This window comes from Rissa tridactyla, chromosome 7 (genome assembly GCF_028500815.1).
Source record: "Rissa tridactyla isolate bRisTri1 chromosome 7, bRisTri1.patW.cur.20221130, whole genome shotgun sequence".
Lineage (NCBI taxonomy): Eukaryota > Metazoa > Chordata > Aves > Charadriiformes > Laridae > Rissa > Rissa tridactyla.
This window is the reverse complement of record NC_071472.1, coordinates 54,652,818-54,678,267: the sequence shown is the minus strand read 5'-3', so window position 1 is coordinate 54,678,267 and position 25,450 is coordinate 54,652,818. Positions and strand designations below refer to the sequence as shown.

At 42.4% G+C, this 25,450-nt stretch overlaps 1 protein-coding gene across 9 annotated transcripts in view; it reads left to right on the top strand.

Moving 5' to 3' along the window:
• Positions 1-25,450, top strand: part of RFFL (ring finger and FYVE like domain containing E3 ubiquitin protein ligase) — a 33,483-nt gene that overhangs the window by 4,795 nt on the left and 3,238 nt on the right. For 7 of the 9 annotated variants that reach the window (XM_054208402.1, XM_054208406.1, XM_054208409.1 and 4 more), the window contains 4 exons: positions 16,120-16,310; positions 21,505-21,909; positions 23,806-23,889; positions 24,271-24,478. In XM_054208402.1, the coding sequence (XP_054064377.1) occupies positions 16,125-16,310; positions 21,505-21,909; positions 23,806-23,889; positions 24,271-24,478 (883 nt within the window). In that variant the 5' untranslated portion in view covers positions 16,120-16,124. Of the gene's footprint in view, positions 1-4,386; positions 9,161-16,119; positions 16,311-21,504; positions 21,910-23,805; positions 23,890-24,270; positions 24,479-25,450 lie in introns of those variants that run through there. The other 2 variants (XM_054208408.1, XM_054208410.1) reach the window with 2 other exon arrangements.

Here is a 25,450-nt window from a genome sequence, read left to right as displayed (position 1 = left end):
TTAAGTGAGATTTTTAAACAGGCGAATTTTAAATGCTCTCTTTTGGGAGCAGCTTGTTGCATAGTAACCTCTACTGCAGAAGGATAGTTCCTTTGGGCATTATATATTCTATATATACACATGGATAATTTCAAATCGTGTGGTCACAAGCGGCATCATTGAATCAATACCATTTGCTGTGTGCATGAGCTTATATTGGTTTGGCTTGCTCCCCAAATGAGTCAGAAACCGTAAAATTGCGTTCCCTGGAAGTCCAGACTGAAACTGATGTGACGCTGCTTTTTGTTGATGTCCAAATACCCTGCTCCGAAAGCAATTGCTACTGGCATTGGTGAGTGACTTCCACGTTTCATTCACCCAGCTACTTTGAGTTGTTAGCATCACTCAGATGAATCACTTCTCCGATGCGACTGAGGACATACTCCACCAGGTTGCATCATGCATTGATAAGTTTTCTTCCACGAACATGTTGGTGCTTCTTAGGACTTTGCTTGAGCCACAGGAAACCTGCTGAGCCGTGGCGTTCCCGGGAAGGGAGGGTCGGTGAGCAGCAAGTTAATACTCTGCTGAATTATGGTGTTAGAATAATCACAGCTGGGCTGGAACCACAACTGGCACTGCTGCGCTGTTGCAGTGAGGAATCCCTTCTCTATAGGATTGCCTTTCAATTTGTTTTGCACACATCTTAAAATGGAGCTTTTATTCATCTGGTGGAATAGGTTTCTTTATAGATACTTGGATTTAATCATTTGGAGGACAAACAGGCCCATGGTTTCCTGAACGTGTTTTAAAAATGACAAATTAATCGCTAAAAGAAGGGAAATGTTTCTCTGTTTAGATTAACAAAATAACTTACTGAATCCTTGAACCTCTTCCTATATATACCCTGTATTCTGGGCTCGCAGCAGAGAGGGATAAAATGTCAAGCTTGATAGATTGCTGGAGCTGTTTTTTGGTAGTTAAACAATAATGAAACTGTTACATGCTGCAGGGAAACACTGCTCTCTGTGTGCAGACTACGTCCTGGAGAAAGTTTCAATTGTTCCAGAGAAAGGCGATTTCTAAAATGCAGCTTCTGTGGCTGGTGGCACAGCTGTCTAAATTACTGTCTGTCTTGGGGCCATTGCACAAGCATTACAAAATAGTTTGGAAACAGTTTATTTTTCAGATTCCAAATAAAGTGTAGATTTCAAAGTCCCTTTTGACTGTATAATCAAAAAACTAGAAATTGAAACTGGTGTTTATATAGAAAGTGGTTTATGCTCTCGGAGCTCGGAACCCAGGTTTCTTCCAGTCAGAGGCTGATACTTGCATAATTCATACCTTATGTTTCTCGGATTGAGAGGCTTGTCAGTTTTTGCATGTGATCATGTATTTCCTTGTCAGCTTAGTCAAATCCAGTCTGTCGTTGTGCATCATTTTGTGCAAAGGGCTTTTGGGTAAGAGGAGTGAGACCTGTCTTTTGTGCAGAAGAGAAGCGAGAGGGAGTTGATGCAGGAATTTAATAAAAATAAAGCCAAAAGCCTCAGCCTTCTTTTTGACAAACTCCTTGTTCTTTCTATTCCTGTTGTTATTTATACTTCTTGTTGCTTGCTCCTCTGACTCGAAGACAGATCACAGACAGATTTTGTAATGGAAATAACTAAATCATGAATGTCATTCTGAGTGAAGTAAGAAATTCCTGAAAAGAATTGAAATATGTTGTTTAGCTTGCTGCTGGAGCTTCAGAAGTGAATCGCAATGCCTACAAAATGTGCATAGAGAATGCAGCTGGAATTCAAAGCACCAGTAAATGACTGCTTGTATATAGCAAAGTAACGTGCTTAAAAACAAACTACTTGCAGCATTTCTTTTTATCTGCCGATGTCTGTCTTCAGAGACATCTTAAATCTGCAAATAGCTTTATCTGATAGTCTTGAGTGGTGCTGATACCATCTCTGAACTCTTCCATGGGTGCAAACCTATTTAAAGGTTTTCAAAATGTGTATATTTTAGAGATAATAAATAGAATGTTTAATACAGTTTTACCGTTTTAGTTTGTTCACCTTTTGTGGTGTTAAATGCTGTTTGGATAGCATTTTCAAACAATGTGTTCAGCTGCATATAATGAAGCCTTTTCATACAAGAGAATGTAGGCCAAACCCGAGCCTGATTCATGAAAGGCTTTACTTTGTCTAAGTGAAGTAAGATGATCGTTCTTGGAATGAGTCCTGTCTCCTCGTCAGTGTTTTCCCAGTGGTGTTCTGCTCAAAACCTAAGTAACTTGGTAAGATATTGTTATGGAGGCCTAAGCTTGGGGATTTTTTACTTCTGGATGTGACTCTTAATAATACAAGCTAAGGCTTTTATTGCTCTGCCTGAAATAAGAGATGCAAGCTTGAAATTAAATCTGTAATATGTGGTAGTATTTCTTAAAAATTCCCCTAATAGAAACAAATGTGAAGAAAAGGATATAAATTATTACTGTCTACTGTATACTTGACTGACCAGCATTAATCCTTGATTATGGAGGAAACAGTCTAAAAATATTTATCGAACCTTCTGATCTTTTAAATAAAAAGGAATTTTTACAACATCCACAAAAGATTTGATACCTGAAATCCTAGATGGTTTTCTAAACAGCGGTTTGGTAGCGTGCTCCCTCCTTCACATGTTACTCTTGTCTCCTGTGCCAAGAATGTCTGTGTCGTCTTTTTTTTTTTTTTTTTTTTTTGGACAAGGCCACATTTGGCAGTGACACTTCTTTTTTTTAAAGTTAAAATGTCCCCTTAAGTTAAACCAAACTTTTTGTGCAATATTTTATTCTGCATGTTACCAGAATTTTCACTGTGAACTGGTAAAGAGTTAAACAAACCCCAACAAAAAAAAGACCAAAAAACTATCTGGATAGTGCATTGTCTTTTGCACTTGTGTGAAACATAAAGTTGGCCTCAAAATTGTGTTGTCTTGTCCTTTTTTTTTTTTTTTATATTGATGTGTTTTGTTCCAATGTTAAATTGTGAGGATGCTCTGCAAAAGTGCAAGGAGGTTGTTTACTATAAGGGTTTCTTCCCAGAAGTGCCTTGCTTCTGAGAGCTGTGATAGTTCTCTGAAAGTATTTAACTCCATTATGAACACAGTACTGCTCTGAAGAAACGAAATATTCACTTGATTCCACTCCCTGATGAGGTATAATCCGCATCTTTCTTACGGAAAACTGAAGCACAGAGAAAGTGGCCCAGATGCGCAGAGCGTTGGTAGCAAAGCTAGAAAATGAAACCAAAAATCCTCTGCCCCAATTGTCCCATAGCAATTTATCCCATTACTAATCTAAAAGTAATTACCCAATGGAATTTGTTGAGCTTCGGGTCTTTTTTAAAACTGGGAATAAGTGGTATGTGATTTTGTGTGTGTAATCAAAAATGGGGCAGTTTCTGCTGAACTATTGAACTGAGAAAAGCAGAACTCAAAATGGAAGAAAGTTCATGTTGATGTTATCAGGTTATTGGTGGAAAAGATTGTGTTGCAGGGAGCTTCTGAGCTGCAGGAATCATGTCTGCTTGTGCTGAAATGCCAGATAAGTTAGTTTTTGTTTGGGATCTGAGAACAGAAGTGAGGAAGTTTTGAGGTTTTATTTAAAAAATAAGTGTTCTTTGTTGTTGAAGGGCTGTGTGAAAGTACAAAACAAGGCAGCATCTGTTCCCAACTTCCATGATAGTTGGTATGTTGTTTTTTTCTTAATGCTGCAATGCCAGGATTTAGTCTAATACAAAAATCTTGTCTGTCATTTTACAAAGCAAACAAACCCAGAATGGAAAAAAAGTGCTCCTCCCAGTTATAGAGAAGCAAAATCAAAATGTGATGATGCCTCTGTACTGCAAAGATTGAGAAAAAAAGCCCAACAAACCCAAGGCAAATTAAAAAACCCCCACTAAATGAAATAGATTTATTGGTTTATAAAACCCAATGATTTCTGGAGCACTGACTCATGATGTCTGAATGCTGGGGCTTGCCAAATGCCGTGAACTGCAACGTGACCTTAGTCTGCTTGTCGGCTTGGGCCATATATGGGAAATTTCCTCTTTGTGACAAAGGTAGGGAATCCAGAAGATGCAGGTCCTTAAAGGCCATTTGAAGCTTTCATTACCTGGTATCTTCTCAGTCTTTTTTTTAAAGATGCTTTGTACAGGTATGATCCAACAATGACTTCATGTTCAGCAATCCTGACTTTCTGCTTTGATTGACATAAATTGCGGTGGGTTGAGGTGAGCCATGCCCTCAACGATGCCCTGTTATAGATATGTACAGAGACGTGACAATAGAGGAAATTTACCTTTTTTTTTTTTTGGGGGGGGGGGGTGGGGTGAGGGTGGGGTGCGTTATGGCTTTAGTTCCAAGAGACAAATGTTTACTTGTATGGTTTGTACTGATAATGTAGGTAAACTCCTGTGTGAGGTCTTGCAGAATCTCCTAGGGAGACTCAGTAACCCAAAATATGGAAGAGGGAGCTGTTGGGTTTGTTGACGTTTCAGTTCAAATAAAGCCCGGATTTCAGTTGGCATTGGTTTGGGGTTACTCGTCTGACTAAGGCTGGAAGAAGAGAGATGTGGCAATTGAACAAGGGCAGTGGTAAAGGAACCAATTTACAGTCTTTCAGCCCCGAAAACAAGTAGTGTAGAGATGGCTGGAAATGGACTTCTTCACAACATCTGTCCCATGACTGTTACAGGTAGCTCACGCTGGTCCTGGTGACAGGCACTGCATGGTAAGCCTTGAACTTTCCCTCGGTTTTCAAGCTCTTATCCAGGGCTGCATGTAAGCAATTTTTAATTTCAACCCCTTCAGTGCTAAATGGAGATTGGCACAAAAAATGGTAGTTAATATTTATGGAAATGCTTTAAGAGTGCAACTTCAAAGTCTCTCTCAAACTTTCACCTGTACTAACTTTTCAAATGAGGGTGGGGTATTTTTCCTCGTCCACAAATGAGGTGACTAAGCCATAAATAAACTGACTATTTTATTCAATATCTTTTCCTGTTGCAGTAACAAAACTAGTATTCAGGTTGGTTGCTTTTTGGTGCTGTATTAAATATCCTGGACCTTTAACTGCTGACAAACTCAGAAGTATTTCTGCAGTCTGGGAGAACAGAGCTTTCCACACATGTGATGTATGTGCTGGTCTTTGTACATGTCTGCCGAAGGAGATGATACGCAGTTGCATTTTATTCTATTTCGGCACCTAGTTTGGCTTTGAATTCAGATTAATTTGGAATAGGCATAGCTGTGAAATGAGTCTGCAGTGTTTGTACTTGTTATGATGTGCCTCAATTATATACATTCTGATCTTTTTCAGGCTAGCCAAATAAAAACGATCTTTTTTTCAGGCTACAGTTAAATAGGTTAGAGGTTGCCTACCAGTCTGCACAGAGCTTTCTTGCGTGCGGTTTTACTGCATGTGCACTTTTCCACATGTATGAATTCCATGGGGTTTAGGTTGATTTTTCTACTAACAGCTTCTGAAATAAGGGGGTGAAGATTAGGCTTTGTGTGTAGGGAATTTTGAGGCTATCTTTTGATTTCTTGGGGGACCACGGAGGAGAGAGAAAAAAATAAAATTCAGAAGTTTACTGTTTAAAAATAAACTTGAAGCTTGGCATGAAAAGTAATTTATGGGATTTCCAACTGCTGGTGTTGCTTATCAGCAAACACTCTCGATTCTGGGTGTCTGAGAGACAGCGATAGCAACGGAGTCTTTAGAGCATTAGTGCCAACTGCAATCCCAATTTCAGACAAACTTACTGTAATTCTGACTGCTGATGCTGCACCACCTCCAGCCCAAGCTCAGCTCTTGGATAAGTAACACTGCAAGACTTAAGACTGTACTTATAACTGTCTCTACTGTGGGTACAGCTGCTTTAGAGTACTTCGTCTCTCTGAATCCTTGTATACCAGGTGGGATGGGGAGTTCCTGTGCACGTCGCTGCAATTTGGGGTGAGACGCCTCCTGTTTTCCGTGTCCCTACCCTGCCTCTGTGGGTTGGGCGTAAGGGTTTTTCTAAGTTTGAGGAGCTGTGGCTGGGATAATGCTGCTATTTCTCCTCCGTTCAACTGCCCCCGTGTGCTTGTGCTTCATTCCAAAGATGAACTGTTGATGAACATGTAACTTATCCAGTTGGAGAAAAACCTGTCATAATGAAACAAGATGTGCAGCTGTCATCACAGGCCTCTTGGGCCAAGGATTTCAACAGAAATAGCTTGATCTCTTTTTATCTGAAGTGGAAACTCTAGTGATACGATGAAAATACAAACTGGCATCCTTTCTCCTCCACTTTTTGTTCCAGCTGCCTGCCTTCCCCCCGTTTAGGACAAGAGTATTGTTAAGCTATCCAGCAGTGGTTACCTTCTTCCATGGTGAAAGCTGAGGCGATTCAGAGCTGTTCCCCTCGTGTCTCTGATTACATTGTGGAGCTGCTCCTGCTTGTACTATCTGCATGCTGAAGTCATTTAGTTCATAGCAGTCTTGCAGCACAGCAGAAACTGAGTTTGAGCAACTTTCTGTTCTGGGCAATGTAAAATTTGCAAAGAGAGTGAGGCATATGTAGCGTTACGAGGAGGAAGACTCCCTGAAAAACTTATGTTGTGCCTTTGGAGACTGTTTCTGGGTTTTAGGTGGGCACAGATCCAGGTAACCTCCCCCAGGCATTGCCGCGGGGCTGTCGCAGAAGAATGGTTGAGGTGGGTTTTGAGATGAAGTCTGGAGAGCATGGGATGACAACTTTTCTTGAATAGAGCTGGTTAAGGAGGCCACACAGTTATTTAAATTTTCAGGTTGTCATTTAGCAATTTATTGCTACATATTGCAATTACAATTCTAGCAGCTACCCCCTGCTTGAAAAAAACGGCTGGCCGAAACTAAATCCAAGGTAGGCTTGTGATGATGGGAATGAACAGAGGGAAAAATTCAGAGCGTGAGCCAGCATTGACCTTTTTCCCTGTAATGAAAAGGACTGATTGAAAACGGTATGTTATAGTCTAGGATTCCTGGACTGCTCGTTGCTGAAGTTTTGACAGAGAACGTCCACTTTCGCTGCCACTTTTGTGTGTGGGACAAAGGAGAGAGAGACACCTACACCCAGGCAGGATGCTAGGAGGGTGGGAATGGTAATAAAAGAGTACTCCGGAGTCTTACTTCTCCAGACTTTTCTTTCTTCTCTTTCTGACTTGGTTCATGCCATATATTGCAGCTGACTTAATTTTGTCTTGCTGATGGATAGCGTACCAGTGTGAAAGAGTGCACTGGATTTTTTAATTGTTTTTTAGCATAGCAGGAGAGTGGAAGGGAGATATTCTATCTAGGGTCACAGCATATTACTCGGGAAGAGGTATGGGACTAAGGAATTAAGACAGACTGGGTAAGATAAATAATTTTCTAAAACTAGTCACATGATTTCATTAATCATTTTTTTTTGTTGTTTTGTGTTAACTTGCTGGAAGAACGTCACTGACTTGCAAAGGAAACAGCTGTTGTTGAATTTCCATCTTGGCAGATCTTAGAGACCTAAATTACAGACCATCTTAGAGACCAAAGTAAGACCATTTTAGAGACCTAATTACAGTTAATAGCAAGAAGAACTTTTTATCTAAATATTTTTCAATATATAAAGTGCAATTTTGGGTCAAAATAAACAGTTTCCATTGAAATAACACACCCCCCAGGTACCTGGTTCCTTTTAAAACAAAACTGGATTTCCAAGCTTCTCATGTTAAAATTGGGGAAAAATCATTTGGGTTTACTTGTGCTGCAGAGGAGAAAGTGGGTGGGTGAGTTTGCAGTTCAGGTGCAAGGCTGGGAGTCCAGTGAGAGGGTTCCTGTTTCTGCCGTTGCATTAGCTTCCTCTGCAATGCTGCATATAAATCACACAGCTTTCTAAAACCGTTTCCTCAATTTTAAACTGAAAATTGCAGCGCTCTAATTTCAAAGAGGTGCTTGAAGCTTAGATCCTTCGTGCTTGTAACAGTATTGGGGGGATTTGCTGATGGGCAAAGGCGCTTTCACCGAAGATCTACCTGTAAATCTGACAAACGGCATCAGCAAGTGTTGTGGAGAGTAAGCTTGCGAATTACTTGTAACATAGCGTGCCGATAAACACTGGTAAAGCTGCAGTATTCTTAGAATAGCCACTGTATTTTTTTCATGTATCTGAAAACTCTAATTCTTAATTTTTTTCTCTTTTGAAGCAAATTTGCAAATTTTCTAAGGGCTTACTTTGCAAATAATTTACTCCAGTGCAAACCAAGTTATAGCAGTATGAAAGGATCTCTGTCTGCCTGATGGTTTCCTCTGTACCATATAACTAGGAAGTTACTTTGGTGCTTCCTTCGGAACCAGCAATAATTTCAGGTGATAGCGTTTCATCAGAGCAGTGTGTGGCTGTCTCTGCCGAACTGCAGTGGCCCCGTTCCAGCTTTTTCCTGCGCTGCTTTACACCCTGCCCCAATGGGGAACGCTGTTTACTTTTTGCTCTGTGGTAAATGGATGTCACTTCCTTGATTAAAATGCTGGTGCGCAGCCAAATTCTCTTCCTTTGGGCTCGCATGCTGGGAGCGTGCAGCGCACCTAGTAAGCGCTCCCGTTGGTGAATCCAGTTGTGTGCCACGCTCCTTGATCTGGCTCCTGGCTGGACGCCTTGGGATGTGCTGCGTCTCCTGACTTCTGAGATGCTCAGCGCTCAGACGTAGAGGCTTTTGAAGGCATCCCCGCGGTGGAGAAGTACAGATGCGGCTGTGTCGTGCTGTATTGAAGCGGGTCTGAAGATGGATCACCAGGACACGTGAACTGATCTACCAGCCGCATACTGTCCACATGCAATGGGGAAGGTCTAGACAGCGTTCGGGCATGGAGTGCCGGTATCAGCCTGCTCTGTCCATTGAAAGCAGCCGGTGGATGTGAGTCTCGAGACAGTGTTCAGGTGCAGCTGGTAGCCCTGACGTGCCTTGTGACAGCGCAGGCACTCGAGGACACGCAGAAGCCTCACCAAGATGCCATAGAAACCAACCTGGACATGGGGTTCTGACTCCGCTCGGTGCAGATTGACCGGAATACTCTGTCCTCTGCCTTCATAGCTGGCCACTTCCTCACCTGAAACACTGTAGACTGACATCAAAGTTGCTGATCAGACTGGTGAGCAATCATGTATTTGTCTGTCTAAAGATTATTGGTATTGCATACTTAGATGGTTAGAGCTGTGAAACGTCTCCAGATGTTCTGAAGGCACAGAACAAAATGGAAAAATGTCTCCTCCCTCCAAACAAAATTTCAGTTTCTCTTCCCCCTGGATGCTTATGTTTCCAGCTATGATACAGTGCGGGTATTTATTTACTTATTTTTTCAAGATCTGCATGCTGTCACCTCGGGCACGCGTGAACTCGTACCTTTAGTCATAAACACATTTTTTTCTATCCCTAGGTAAAAATCTTATCTGTTCAATCCAGTTGTTGTATATAGCAAATTAGATTTACGTGCTTTGTGATCAGCCAGGGCTGGTCCCCACTTTTCATTTTCTCATGCTTTGTACTGGTTAAGATGCCACCTCTGCAAATGTCACGCTTGGGCTGGCGACCTGCCGCCTTCCCTTGTGCCTCCTGCGAATGGCTAATTCGCTGTCTTTTCCACCTGTCCCAACATATGGCTGCTCCCATTTATCATAATTCAGGTCTGTGTGCCTGCGACACAGGCTGATAAAAATAGTACTTCAGGCAGAAATGTCATTTGAGCAGATTATTTGATAGCTCTGTTACCAAGTAAATACTAATTTTTGACCAAGCAAGCTGTGAATTCAGTTTGTAAGTGGTAGGTTATTAGTGAAATTAAATTTTAGCAAGGCATTTCTTATCAGTGCAGGTTTACTAAAAAAAAAGTAGTACATTGTAACAATGAGCAATTGTACAATGCTATTAATGAGGAACCAAGATCGTTAACTCATTAAATATTTAAATCATTGCAAAACAGCATTCATGGAAGTGGAATCTGATGAATTTTGCAGGGGATACAGCATGGAATAATAATGCAAAAATAATAATTTTAAACGTACTTTACCAAGACATACATATTTTAAAGCCATACTGCTCTGTTCTGGCTTTCTGAATAGATTTCGGTGATCTTCAAGCTTCTAGAAATGGCAGAACCTACTACTTTTGTGCATAGCATTAATCCCAGCCTTTGTGTGTTGCCTTGAAAGTTGTGTCTTACCGATTAATGCGGTTTTGCTGTTGTGGAGGCCACACGGTGGATAACAGGTTGGATACGCGTTGGTGTATAGCATCTGTACTTGAGGCACACAGACCTTGCTGGATTCTGCAGTGTGGCAGTTACCTGGGGTTTGGCAAAGAGTGTGGGGAAAGTGGAGAGAGAAGACTGAGAGACTCTGCATTAACCTCCTGGAAACTGCTGAGAAACGGGAGAAGACGGTTCGGCGTCATAGGGTGGTTCTGAAAGGTAGGAAGCAGGTAGTCAAAAGAGCATGGCCTCTCAATGAATGAGATGGAAAGGGGAGCTTCATGGTTTAGGGAGCTGATAGAAAAGCAGCTCATTGTGGTGAACGGTTGTCTCCTAAATTAGGAGGTGTGAGGGCAGCTGATAGAGCTAATGAGCAAATTTTATTGCAGGAAAGCATGCCCTAGCAAAGCTGCTGTTTGTCTTGCATCTCCCTCCCTTTTTGGCACCCTTCTCCATTCGCAGTAGCCTCAAGGGTCATCAGCCCTGGTGTTCCAGTAGTTGAAGGTCTGTCAGGAGGAGGAGGAGGGTACTTGTTGCTGTGGCTTCTCCTCTCGTGGGAGCAAAATCAGCTGCCTGTGGGAGCTCAGTTCCTTTTGATCCCTTAACTCAAGTCTCTCATTGGTGCTACTGCATTCCAGCCTCCAAATTCCTGAGCAGTCACGAAAAGAAGCCAGACACAGTCATCAAGAGCTTTATTACACAGAGCCAAAAGCTCAATGATTCTGAGATGTTCCTTTTGCTTGTTCTAGTCCCTTACTGTTTGTACTCTTACGAAATTAAAGGGAAATTTTATACTCAAACATAAACCACTGTTTTCCTATACAGCCAAAGCCTACCCTGCGACAGAAATCCACAAAGCATGTGTAATAAATCCTCTGTGTAGGCAGTGATCTCTGATACTCCAGACAGCAAGTTTATGGCATTAATACTGCATATATAGTGAGAACCTGAGTTCAAACACGTTTTTTTAATGAAGATGGAAGGTATAAAAATCCAGGCTTGCATTATGAATGCTGTCTTCAACAGTGTATGGGAGGAAAACTTCGACATCGCTGGTGCTTCCTCCAGAATTAAATCATGCTTGCAAATTTATACAAAACTCATGGTGACGTATAGAACATGTTAATGAACAGGTGGTGAAATGAATTTCACTCTTCTGTTTTAAAATCAGTGAAGAGAGTCAGAGTTCACAGCTTCATACTGAAAAAAATCCCAGCTGTCTGTCAGAGCACGGCAGTGTGCTCGCATTGCTTTGCCCATCAACCATGGCAAGAAGATAAAACAATCCCCCCCTTCCCAAGAACGAGCCCAGCGTGATGATTGCCATGTGGGTGGATGTGTTTGCAGGTCCAAGACGGTGTGTTTAATCTTGCATCTCCACCCTTGGTGAAGCTTCTTCTCCCTTTGCTCTTGCAGATGCTCTAAGCACAACATGCAGTTAGGGTTTAGGGCAGGTACTTTTTGGCTGCCTGAAGTCATCTGTTGAGCGCCTGCCATATAGATTTTCAGTTTCCCAAAAACACGCTTGGCTGCATAGTTAAAACGGTTATTTTCTGTGGCTCCCACTGGCCAATATGAGGATCATGTCCAAGAATAACGAAGATTGCTGATAGTAGTCATGACTGTAACTTTCGTCACGCCAGTAAGTCAACATCTTTTATTCAAGAAGCTGCTTGAGAACTCCTGAAATCTACGGTGTCGCTAACTTTTCCAAACCTACATGTTAATACTAGTCAGGTTACTGTAAGTGTTTACCAAGCCCTGGAGCAGAAGCGATAAGTAGCTCTTTCTGCTGGTTAATGTTGTGGCTGGGCATTCGTTTGTCACTTCAGTGTAATTGGGGAGCTCCTTGCATGTAAAACTGCCCTTCATCTCAAAGGATTGACAGGCTTTACCCAGGGCAGTGCTTTCCAGCTGTGATGCTCAAACTCTGTCCCATCTGTACCAACAGCCCATCCATCAAAGCATTGCTTACGGAAATTATCAGTTTCTGGATGGTGCTGACGATATTCCTCTGAATGAGTAATAAAATAAACAAGGGGATAATTGCGCTGTAGAGCGCCACAGCATTGTGGAGATATCTAGGAAATTGCCACCCTGAAATTTCACCGTGAAATTCTGCTTGCTACTACCAGTCCTCACCCACCGGCAGTGCATATTTCCTCGGGTCTAAAACTGACACCGTATAGAACAAGGGAAAAATCCCTCTTGAAGCACCTGCTGAATCTTCCCTGCGTTCCTTGTTGTCTTCTTAGTGCGGCTGTAGGCAGATCCAGAGATGTTTTAGCATCTGAAGCCTCAGTCAAACCTGCTCGGTAGTATAGCTGCCAGTTAGCAAAGTTTTGCTGAACTGGTGGCAGCATTTTAAGTTCCCATGTAGCATCCACTGCACGTTCCGGGTATCAGCAGTGTAATCGTTGCTTTTCAGCCATTGTGGTCTCCTGGGGAATCCGGAAATGGTAGCAGACAGCTACAGAATTAGTTGGGGCAATGTTCACCGAGATGCAGAGCGTGATGGCCGCTGTATGGGCAGAGGTGGAAACATTCGTGAGCTCCTTTTGTTGCACTTGGAGCAGTCCGAGCCGTGGTGTGGCATCGCCCGGGTGCTGTCCCCGACCCGTACGCCCTGTGGAGGTGGTTGCTGGCTGGCAGGTACCTCTCGGTGTGCCTGGAGGAGAATCCGGCTTTGTGTAAGAGCTGAGGGTGGCACAAGGAGCGTGGGATGCCCGCTCACAGCGCAAAGTAGGTGCTCGGCAGGAACCCCGCAGCCTCCCGAAATGCTGATAGAGAAGTGAGAGCTGTTCGTTTGTGTGTGGATACCGACTATCAGCACGAAGTGGCTTTCAGTGAAGTATCTTTGTCAATGGAAACACTGCATGTAGACAAGCCCTAACTTAAACTTACACCTATGTGTGGGGGTCCTCAAGTAATTAAAATCTGACATACGCTGGCACAGGCTGAAGTAGTGCGCCTGCGTTGTAGGAATGGCTGTCGTGTTTCCACGTGCTCCTTTCTCTTAACGAGGGGAAATGTCTTTGGGAAAGCATTACAGATCAGACGACAGTCCTGGTTATCAGCCATTTGTTTATGGACGTTTCCCTTCCCTGCTTTTGTGGATGAGCAGGATTAAGGTTCTTCTAAAGCAACATCTGAGCCTTTTGCCAATCGTTTCCTGGCAATTACACAAAACTACAGCTCCAGCTGAATGCTGAGTTCTGTCTTATTTTATCCTGGTTTGTGCACTCCCTTGTGTTTTTCTTCCCAGTGTTTGACACGTTGCAATGTTCCAGAGTGAATTAGAGGGCTGTCTTTTTTAGAAAAACAAAGTTTTTGGGGCAGGCAGTAGCGTTTGTGTATTCTGTTATCGTGGGTGGCCTTCGGTTTGCAGGGGTCCTCCAAACAGGAAGAGAACCGACTACGGACGCAGTTTTCCACTGCTGTGGAGGCCGTGAATACTTGGTTCGCTGTGCAGCTTTCGTGTTGTTTAGATTTGCAATTCCTAGGAACAAATTAAACCTCCAATCAGCACGGTTTAAAATAGAAATTCAGTGTTTTTGCAATAGAAAGGATGTGTTCACTTCTGAGTGGGACCAATACCTTGAAAATTAAGGTGCAGAAAGAGAGTCAGTTTCGTTTACGTATGATATCTAAAGTATGTGTTTTGATAGCAGTGCAGAGCTAATACAAATGGATGATACGTTATTTCTGTGCATGGGGCACTTCTCTCCATGTATTTATTAAGTGATAATTACCTCTGCTTATGCAAGATGAGTACTGTGGCATGCGAAACTAATCGTTAGGCTAAGACACTGCAGTTCAGGCTTCACATCCCTGTGTGTCAGTAAGAACTTGCACTGGTTTTCATTGATTCTTGTTTATGTTCATAAATAATAACAGCGTTTAAGCTTATGGTCTTCTGACAGCAGGTTTTGAACACAGGGATGTAACATCAATCAAAGTTCTTGGTGGCCCAAAGGATCTCGTTGTCTTGCGGTGTGATGACTCTCCCGAGTGTTTTCCGTGCAGAGCACGCATGTTCCTGCCAAGGTGGTTTGGTGTCCGGGCTCCTGGGGAAGCAGAGCAGCTTGCTTTTTGTGTCTGAGAATAGCTCCAAATGGATGGTCAAGGCACCTCCAAAATCTGCTGTCAGCACTCGGTGAGAGGACTGTAGGGCATGGAGAACTCACTGACGCCGCTTTAGTGCTGTGATTGTCGGTGTTTGATAGAAGTAGCATTTGAATTCTTTGACACCACAGGCATCTGTAGTAATAGCCTTGCGCCGTGTGTCTCTCTGCCGTGCCTTTGGTCACCCCTGTCCTTTCACCCCTGTCCTTTCGTGCAATTTACACGACAGCATTGTGCACATCCGTTACGCTAAGAATTGTTTATCATGTCGTGAATCTGTAGATTTTCACTTACACATTAAAATCTGCTGAGCCTGCAGGGTAGAGTTCATTGGTAAGCCCACCATTGTGGATTTTGAAAGGCATACGTCCACTGCAGTGACAGCAGTAACTTTGACGAGCCAAATTCAGCTGGATTTTGAAAGGATTAAAGATGCCACTAAAGCTACAGATACTGGAACCGCACCAAACTACAAAAGCTTCCCAATTCAAGTACATCAACCCAAAAGATTTAACAGGGCTTAAAACAAAACAAAACCCAACAGAACAGTATGTTAGTATATCATACCAAATAACCTTTAGGACTCATACCAGCCCCCTTCCCTCGGGAATCTGGAGTCTTACAGTGGCGCTACTTACTGAGGCGGAAGAAAGGAATTGGCTGTGTAGCTGAGAGATGTTTTATTTCCAGAAGTTTATGAAGTGGAGCAGTGGCTGAACACTTATCAGTGATGCATCTGATTTTTAAGACATTAAAGAAAACATAGTCCAGGAACTACCGTGTGAACGCAGAAATGCAGAGGAGGCAATTTGTATTCTGTTTACCAGTAAGTGATGACACATGGTATATGGTCTAGAAGCTGAATGCCCAGATGAATTCCGATTTCTTTGTAAACTCCCAAAAGCAAGTTTATAGCAGCGTGTTTCTGGCATACTGCTGCATGGGTGGTCTTAGAAGGCTCTAAAACTGTGTATTTTGCACTGGACTGTTAGGATTTTCGGTAAGTGTATATATATATATCATTATTTGGCTTGCAAAAAAAAAAAAAAAGTGATTATGTGTCTCAAATGCAATTGTTTTCCCAAGTAAGTTACCAAAAGCTAGTATTTGATTTTTCGTATGTTGCTGACATTTACTCACTGTGTGATGATTTAGCCTTGTAATGCTGCAAATTCAGTTGAGAACTGGCATATAACATAAATCAGTGGCTCCACTGTCCTCGTCTTTTATTTTATCTTTTTAGATTTGTAGCTGTAAATCTGTAAAGAGATTTAGAATGAAACTGAAGAATAGCCATCTATGATCTTGCTGCTGATTTTATTTCAATAATGGATGAGACGTAATTTGAGCTTCTGTTTGCTTTTCCTGATGCACCAAAAAAATAAGTGTATTACAGTTTATGTGGAATAGAGACAGCCTGTTACGGCAAACTTGATGATGGAGTCTCATGCAGCCATAACATAAATTTTATCTTATCTTTGCTGTAATCTCTTAACTCTAAGAAATTCCAGTAATAACTATCCTGAACTTTATTTCTTCTTGCTCACAAAAGGCATACCGTGCTGGGCTGGCTTTTGCATGTGCTTTTAAGTTAGAGGAAAGACCAAAACTGACAAACACACTGTCAAAAATGAATTGCTGGTGGGAAATTTAAATATGCATTTTAGGGTTTGTTCTCACTTCAGCTCACAGATTGTTTCCCATGTCGTTTCTAATGTGTCTCTGTTTTCCACTTTCAGTGACTATGTGGGCAAGCTGTTGTAATTGGTTTTGTCTGGATGGCTCACCTGAAGAGATGCAGCCGCAGCCGCAGCAGGGAGCCGGAGCCCAGGCGTATTCCAACCCCGGGTACAGCTCCTTCCCCTCTCCCACCGCACCTGAACAGAGCTGCAAAGCCTGTGGCGTGTGCTTCGACAGCTCCTCGAGGAAGGTGAGTCGCAAAGGGCTTCTCCTGCCCCCTGGACTTAGGGCACTGTTCATCTGACTTCCGTTTAATTAGAAAAAGCCTATTTGAAGAGCAATGGGTGCCCATTAGAGGCTTCTGATTCGAGGACGTACCATATGGGAGAAGACAGCTTGCCTTTGCTTCTGTGTCTTTAGTCATTCTTTAGCAATTAGCAGACGTAGTTAAAGATGACTGGAAATGCAGTAGTTAACCTTTAGTAGACTTGGCTTTCCCAGGCACTGAAGAAGAAAGCCAAACTACTTACAATCAGTTAAAGGAGCGTTAACTCAACCATGAGTTTTAAAGTTTGTTATTTAAAAACACTAATGTCCTTTTAAAAAAAAAAAAAAAAAAAGGTTGCAGCAAGAAGTTTTGTAATCTGTTTGTGCTTTCAGTAAAGGAGATCTGCAGATCTGCATCTCTCTCTTCCAAACTGTTGTTGCTCAAACTAAAAAGCCATGGAAGTTTATTGAGGGTGGGTGTTGAATTGCTGAGGCTCGGTGCCAAAAAGAAAAAAAAAAAGAAAGACTAAATCCATTTTATCTTCTCTGTAAACTTCATTTGTGAGCATATGGATGTCTTGTTGCCGCAAGATTTTTAATTAGACAGCAAACCCTGTCTGGGGCGTTATTTGGGCATGGCGGTTCCTATAATGCTGCTTTAAAAATGTTTTAGTGAGGAAAGTTGCTGAGAGTCCAAACTCTGTGGCTTAAGTGTCTTACGTATAGCATGTTACTAAATTTGTTAATGTGAGAACTTAAAAATTAACAGTGAATTTTGGCCACACCCCTTTTAGATTACATGGGGGAATTAATAAATTCGTCTTTCTTGCACCATTTTATTCGTGCACGCTGGCACATACCTGAGAAATGGTAAGTCTTGGCAGAGCTGTTGCTTTCTACTCATGGAACAACAGGGATGTTTTTGCATTTTTGCCCTGAGAAGTGTTATTGCTCCAGAAATCACTTCAAATTTGAATTTTGGTAATATATTTTGGCGGTTGGGTATATATGCGAATATATTTTGGGTATACAAGTATGCTTAGACTTTTTCTGACAGTAGGCAGATTCTGGGTCAGGTGGGAATGGTGCAGTCACTGCACAGGACTCCGTGTAGTGTTTTCTTCAACATTGTCCTCATTAACGTGATGTATCTTTGCAAACAACTTGTGGAAAGAATTATTCAGAATCCAGTGCTTACTCTTCTGCATAGTAGCGAATAGTTGACGTAGACAATTCAGCTTTTGAAATGAAAACAATTCATGCAGTTAAGTCTGGATTAGACAGTAGCAGCGCTAGAGCCATGGTCCCGTTTTTCCTGGTATCTTCTAAAACGTATGTTCTAATATAAGCTGTCTTTAAAGCGGTCTCTTGTGTAAGAGTCACAGTACCACTCCAGATATATGAAAACATACTGAGTGATGGGGGCTAGGTGAAGCTCTGGAGTGCACATTGCAGAGGATCTGCTGAAGCAGTTTAAGGCGTTTCTGCCACCAGCAGACTTCCCTGTTTTCCTGCTGGATTTGGCTGTCAGTGTAACTGGGGCAGCAGAGTACAATGTGTGCTTGTCTCAGCTGCTCCCATTCAGCGCAGACTATCAATGAAAATGAGTTTGAGGATTCCATTTTGCATTGTGGAGGGGGGCTCCTAAACCTTCCTTCCACCTTCCTTCTGCCACCACAACTACTGAGCAGTAATCCGTGGAACCCACTTGAGCTAGGTGGTTACAGGTGGCAAGGCTTAAACAGCTGCGGGAAGGTCTGCCAGAGCTCATCCATCAGCCCTTGGTCTCCAGAAGAGAGCTGGATACATAACTTATAAAACACAGAGAGGTTTGTAAGCCACGTTAATTCTTTAATTCTGTTGATATGGACCAAGAGGTGTATGAAATCTCACTTTGCTGCAATGAGAGCGTGGAAACCTCTGCATTCTTTCCCCCAGGAGAGGCAGTACCTTTGAACTCTAGCATCCAGTTAATGTTTATGCTGAAATACAGTGGATAAAAATTAATTCCTTCCACATTGGTGACCATAAAGATAACCTAGATTGCTTTAAAAAAAAACCAAAACCAACAAACAAAGAAAAACCCAAAAAGCTGAATGATGGTATCTTAAGTACTCAATCTTTTATCATAACTGTATTTTAATTTTCATCTAACATGGCACCAACTAAAAGGATTAGGCTAGGGGACATTTGAATGGAGCATGTACTTTAAAAATGCTTTAAAGTAACTATTGGAGCATCTTTAAAGGATGTAAAATTTAATCATGGTAGCAAAAATCTCTGAGTTTTTTTGTGTTTTCCTTCTGTTATGTGGCTTTTTGATCTTGGTTTTCTGCAGCAAACTGATTCCACAAAATCTGCTAAATTTAAAACAAGCGTTCTTCATTTCCCTCTCTGCTGATAGAAGCTATGGCGGCATTCTTGGTGGATAGGTCAGATTGTTATTCCTTCCTCCCCCATTTTCTGATGTCAGTGCCTTAAGTTGGCTGACATTTTCAGGAAGATGCTTTTCTTTGCATACTTACAGAAAAAGCTCCTGGCAAGGCTGAGTGTAAGATTAAAAAAAAGAAAAAAAGCCAACCCGAACAACAGTAGCCGTAGTGAAAGCTTGAATGTTGGCATTTCTTCATTTCATCCTGCATCCAGAGAAGAGCCAAGTGTATCAAAGGCCCATCCTGGTGTCTCTGGGAGACTAGCCGTTAGAGCAAACAACCAGAACAGGTTCCATTCTGGACAGACTTCTGATTTAAAGTATTTCACTTCTGTTTGACCATCCTGTTGCCGTGCTACCGGTTAGTTAAGCATCATTCAAAAATGGTCTGCCCTCTTAGTAACAGGTTTTAATTTACAACAACATTTGAAACTAATCGTTCGGAAGAGACCGGTGTCTTGAAGCATTGCCCTTTCAGTCAGAGTTCAATGAATATACCGAAGCTGTGAAAGCTGCTTAATACTGAGGTTTGGCAAACAGCTTCTGTGCATGTTTAAATACTTGATGCTCAGATACAGGCTGGGGGATTTTTCTTTTCCCTGAAGACAAATCCTAGTGGTGAACTGATAAGCCTGAGACATGTCTGGTTTTATTTTGACTTCTCAAATGTATCATTTGATAACTAAGGCAGACTTATGTTATTAGTTGATTGCTTGCAAAAAAAAAAACCATGTTGGATAATGCAGCCCTTGTACTGTGCTTGATGTGATATCTACACACGTCAGTGCTCAAGTGGGGGGTTTCTGGCTGGAAGGTCCTTGGCCGTTCAGCGGTTGCCTTTGGAGCCGGTTTGGCAATCTGCAGAGCACGGGGGAGGCTTCCCCCCGCCAGAGTAAAGCAGGGATGATTGTTTTTTGGTGGTTGTGTTTTGGTGGTTTTTTTTTTTTTTTTTCCCTTGGTTCTTCTGGTTGCTCCCCCGTCAGAGATGGGCAATTGAGAGAGGTGAAGTGTTGTCAAAAGGGCTCTTTTCCATTACTCTGCCTTTGTGGAGTGTTTGTTCCCCAGCTCCAGACACATGCACAACCAGTAATTCCTGTCTCTGCCCTGAAAATTTCCTGAGGAACCAGATTGCTCCTGCAATCGTAGGGTCAAAAAAAGTCAGTTACATACGAATGGTTTTTATAATGACCAAGCTAAGGAAAACTTCTCAAAACTGGATGGTATGTGGAAATTGCCCTTCCTGTCTTGCTTTGTGACTGATGAAAGTCACTCGTACTTGGCAGGCCCCCAAACAGCAATTTTGAGATGAGGTTTCAAGTTTGCATGACCAGCGATTCTCTCTGTGGTAGAAATTTTCATGTCTTAAAAGGCTTAGGCAGGAAACTGGGATTCTTTCCACTAGCTGTCATTATAAGTCTATTACAGGGACTAAATGAGAAGTCTGTCGGTTCTAATTGTGAGGGTGTACATGGGGGGCTGTAAAGGGGATCAGAAGGAGCTGATGTAAGCAAGTAGTATATTTATACCTTTTAAAACATTGAGAAACGTCTGCTTTCTTTGAACTGTGAAGTGAAAAATGTTCGTTAATCACTAGAAGCAATTAATGAAACAAATTTTTTTTTTGTCTGAGTTCTCTCCAGCTCCGCGTGTGTATTTTTCCTTGTGTAGCTCTGAAGGGTCAGGATGTCAGGATTTCATAGAGATGCTTTTCTTCTCAGAGACTTGTCAATTAGCATTTTTAACCAGCACTAAAACTAGTTCTTTCTTCCCTCAGGACTTCTTAAAAGGCGCATAATGCGGCTGTTCTGCTGCTATTCCTATTGGAAAATGTAGAATTTGACTTTCCAAAGTGTTGAACAGTCAAGTTTCTGCAGAAGCCAACATGGACTGTGAGTGCTTGGAACTTCTGAAAATCGAGCCCTCAGTGACAAGATCAGAACAGTGTAAAATATAAACATTAAACAACAGAATTTAATCTATAAAGCTTTTTTAAACATCTGGGGCCTAATATTTCCAAAACTTCCAACACTTTCTGTCTAGCACCTAACTGGCACACAGTGTGCATATTATTTTCAAAATAAACTGGCTATTTTTGTTGCATAAATAAATGTTGTATTCTTTGAAGTCTGTCAGACACTGCAAGCCTTGCTGTTTCCTTTTCCTCTTATGGTGGAAAAAAGAGATTCATTTCTTAATTGCAGAAAATTGTAGGGGGAAAAAAAACAGGGGGGGAGGCCACTCTTAGCGAGTATTAAATTTATGAAATAGATAAATGTTTTTAAGTAGTTCTCTCCAATGCTTGAGCTTTCTTAATGCACAGAGCAGTATTTCGTTGTTTTACAAAGCAATGCACAGCTGTAATTAACTTGAAAGTCTGCTGCCTCATCGGTATCTCCTGATCTCATCTGTGGCTTAAACTGGACGAACAGGTCGGGAATGTGGTGCAGAAAACTCCTGTCACTTGAGGGAATTGTTTAAAAATACTGTATTTCCTTCTGAATAAATGGAGTGTAAACAGTGATTTTTAAGAACTATGAAGAATCTAATGATCTGCTCACGGGATCAGTCCTTTTCCTCATCTAGGAACAGGAGTAACATACTTGGCACTTTTTCGTAAATTAGGTTTTGTATGCTATAACAGAGGCTATCACTCACTTTGGCTTCCAGATAGTAGGGGAGCGCTGCCTGCGGTTGTTGTGGCAGGTCATGGTGCGTGGGTTTGATTCTGTTCCCTTCTCTTTACCAGCACATCTGCTTGGATTGTAAAAAGAATTTTTGTACATCCTGCTCAAACCAGCCCGAAGGCGGTCCCCTTCTCTGCCATCTATGCCAGCGTTTCCGAGCCACAGCTTTTCAGCGGGAAGAGTTGATAAAGATGAAGGTGAAGGATCTACGAGACTATTTGGCACTCCGTGAGATTTCCACAGAGTTGTGTCGTGAAAAGGAGGACTTGGTATTTCTGATTCTTGGCCAGCAGCCCGTGACTACCCAGGAAGATCAGATAAGAACAAATCCATTTAATACTAGTGCCTCTGGACAGCAAGACTTTGTGATTCTCCCACCAACCAGCATAGCATCTTCTACCTCGCATGATGCGTCTCCCGTGTCTGCAGATCCCATCTCAAGTTCACTAGCTCAGGAACATCAACAGGTACAGTCTCGAGCCAGAAGCATCTTTTGCAAACTCATTCATCTCTGGTTTTGGATTAACTACTAAGATGTTGCATGAGATTTTGCAAGTAGATAATGCACCAAAAAAAATTACATTGAAGATGCCTGCTTAAAAAGCAAGGAGGGCTTCTGTTTAGAACAGATGACAAAATACTTCAGTTGCATTTTATACGTGCTCTTCTCAGGTTTTGGAGTAAGGACCTCACACTTTCCTACAGGATAATTAGGAAAATAAGATGAGTTGTTTTACACTGCCTTGCTGCTGCACCAACTCTGACGTGCTATTTGTTTTCTGCACTAGTGGAATTTAATTTGGTGGGCAGTGCTGGGCGTACTGAACGCTCCCTCTGAGAAAAACATAACTGTTCTGAGACGTGTTTTCTCTGGTGCTCTGCCCCACGCTTGCCATTGCCACTAGATACTCCTGTGACGGGTTCCTTTGGTACCTGATGTTTGTGTTGGGGCGCAGATTTGTCTTGTGTTAATGTCGACAACTTTCTGACAGTTCTATGTAGGTGTTAGATGAAACTGTTATTATTGTTCTCTAATTCACGTGCAAGACAGCAAGCACAATTTAAAGTAATGGTGGATTTGAGGCTGCTGGGGAAGATGATTGTGAGATGGGTGAGGTTTTTGGTATCTCCTGCACCAAGGCAAATAGTAGACAAAGCCCATGTCCATTGTTAGTCTTCAGTCCACGATGAAACCTGCGGTTCTGATGAACCTTGTCGGGGGCATTTGAGCTTAATTATTTTTTATTGACGTTGCTTTGTTTGTCTTTCTGCTATCTGGTATGGGAAGTTTACTCAGCGTTTGACATCTGCTCCTAGTTCTATTACTGAGTTATTAGGTATATTTAGTTTCCTGGGGACCAGAGCTGTGAAAGTACCTTCTGCTTCCTCAGCAGATACATCTAGCACAAAAGAAGTTTTCCTGGAAAGACATTTTTTACAAATCATTAAAGGGCATTTTCATTCTCAGGTTTTCTGGATATTGCCATCCCAGTTTTTACCAGCATGTTCAGCTCTGTCATCTTCCCTTTCTGGCACATTTCAGCTTCTTGTCTTGACTTGCATGAGATCCAGCTACAGTTCAGGCTCTTTCATCATTATTGTTATTCTTTTGCTTTGTAAATATTAACAAGTCACCGCTTAGATAAGTAGGGTGGTAACATTACAGTCCCCTTTGTCAGTAGGGAAACCCCAGGAGGGAATGATAGCTGCTGAGGCCCTGTCAGCTAGAGTTACACTCCAGTTACTTTCATTTTATTAAGTGCACAAAGCACAAAGTGCCCCTTCTCATCCTCCAGCTTTGTTGCTGCCGCTCCTTCATTTAGTATCACCTATTTGTCCAGTCCAGAACCCACCTGAGGGGGTGCTTCTGTACCGTTGCGTCAAATATGGCCTGTAGCCTTTGAGCTGTGTTACAGAGGAGTCTTACACAGAGCCTTGCACTGATACCCCACGTGCCATCAGAGCTGTGATTCCACACAATGTCACACATTGCAGCCACTGCGGTGAAGGATTGCATATACATATGTGTTTGTGCATATAAATTTGGTCTCCACATGATCCAGCCTCACAAGAACATCATGTGGCATCTGTCTGTACCAGTACTCGATCAGGGTTTAAATAAAGCAGGGCTTCAAAAGGTCGGATGCTGCACCGCAGTTTCAAAAAGTTTTACCTGTTTCAAGTTTATTTGTTTTCGTAAGTGCTGCGCAGGAAATACCTTCTGCGAGTGTGCTCACTTTTACCATGTGCTGCAGATTGTCCTTCCAGTGGGCAGGGTTTGCAGTTACGCTAATTATCGAGCTTATTTCCCTTTGGACACACAGAGATAACGCTGGTGGTGAAAGCTTTATTTCCTCTTCTAGGCAAACGGTTACGTGCCTCCAAGCCAAGTCGGTACGACAGGAGTTGAGAATGCAGCAGAAGCACCAACAGAGGAGGAGACACAGGTTTGTGTGTCCTGGAATTAGATGACAAGGATTACCAGGTTTTCTAGGCTGTGTTTGCTACCAGAGTCGTGACTGCAGAGAGGTGGGTGGCTAACCAGTAGTTCAGACTGACCACTGGCAGACCCAAGCAACCCCTTTCTTTGGCATCATCTTGTCCTCCGCATACAGAAAGAACTGGTGTCACTTGGACACTATAATAATAAAAATTATTTATTTCCATCCTAGGACTTGTGTTTCTGATAGATGGAGGAATTCACGGAGTAATGGGAGTTATATGTACATCCAAACGTGAATTCCCGCTAGTGCGCATATTGAAAGTTGATTTAAATCAAAGTGCTAAGTGCTGAGGGCAAGAACTATTCCATCTGTGTTCCCTTTCAGTCTACTGACTCAGAAGACAACCTGGTGCTGGGGAGGAAGGCTTCTCTCTCTGATCTAAGAAGCATCGGAGACATCAATGCGCTCTCTGTGCGACAGCTGAAGGAAATTCTTGCTCGCAACTTTGTCAACTACAAAGGCTGCTGTGAAAAGTGGGAGCTGCTAGAGAGAGTGACTCGTCTTTATAAAGAGAAAGACCTTCAGCATCTAGGTAAGAAACTTGGCAAACGTGTGCCTGTTTTCCAGGTTTTCCCTTCTTATGGACAGTTGCAGAAGGAAATAGAACTTCTTTCACGTTTCTGTTTCTTGCAAGTGGGGAGAATAGAGGGCGTTATGCACGTTAGGGTGAAAGCGGCTAAACATTATTCACCGCTACTTGTCGTTGTCTAAGAGGAGAGCGTTGTGGAAGCTCTGGAGAGTGACTTCCTTGTAGCAGCAACAAATGAGAACTGTGCGCCTGTCATCTCGGGGTTGGGTATAGCTGTGGCGCATCACGCTGGTCACTGCATCGCCCTCAGAACAGCTGATGCGTGACTGTAGACAGATGACTGTCAGCGCTGGGGTGAGCTCTTATCTGTTGACTCATGGCAGCTGGCAAAGTGAGCAGGAAAATGCCCTGCCCTAGCAGGAAAATGCTACCAAGAAGCAGCCGGGCAATTCAGAGCGGGCACGTGCTCAGTGACAGTGGCTGCCACGGCTGGAGAGTTGTGGTTATCTGTGGTTTGACTCTGTCCTCTTGATCCCAAGAGTGTTCCTCCTGTGTGCTACCCGCTCCTGATGAGGGGACAGTGGTGTGACAGAGGTGCAGAGAGAATGTATCTGGCTTGACTTTCAGGTGCCAGTTCGCAATTCTAGATGATTAGTTTAAAAACACATATACTTGTAAATTGTTTCCTTAAACACATCTCTCTACACCTTCTCCTCTATGAATAAGAAAAGATTTAAGACAACTGCTTTGGGTTTATAATCTTCTTTCATTGTATCTTGTGCTTTTAACAGAATTTACCCTTTTTCTCTTAATTACTGTTGCCCGTGCATGTGTCTCAGCTGTGCTCAAGAGTATCAGTGAGATTGTGTAACACCAAAGAAACTGTCACAAGGGGCTACTGAAATTGTAGTTCTAGGAAGCCAAACACCGCGTACATTCCAGGACCGTCATAGAAATTGAGAAATCGCTTCAGTT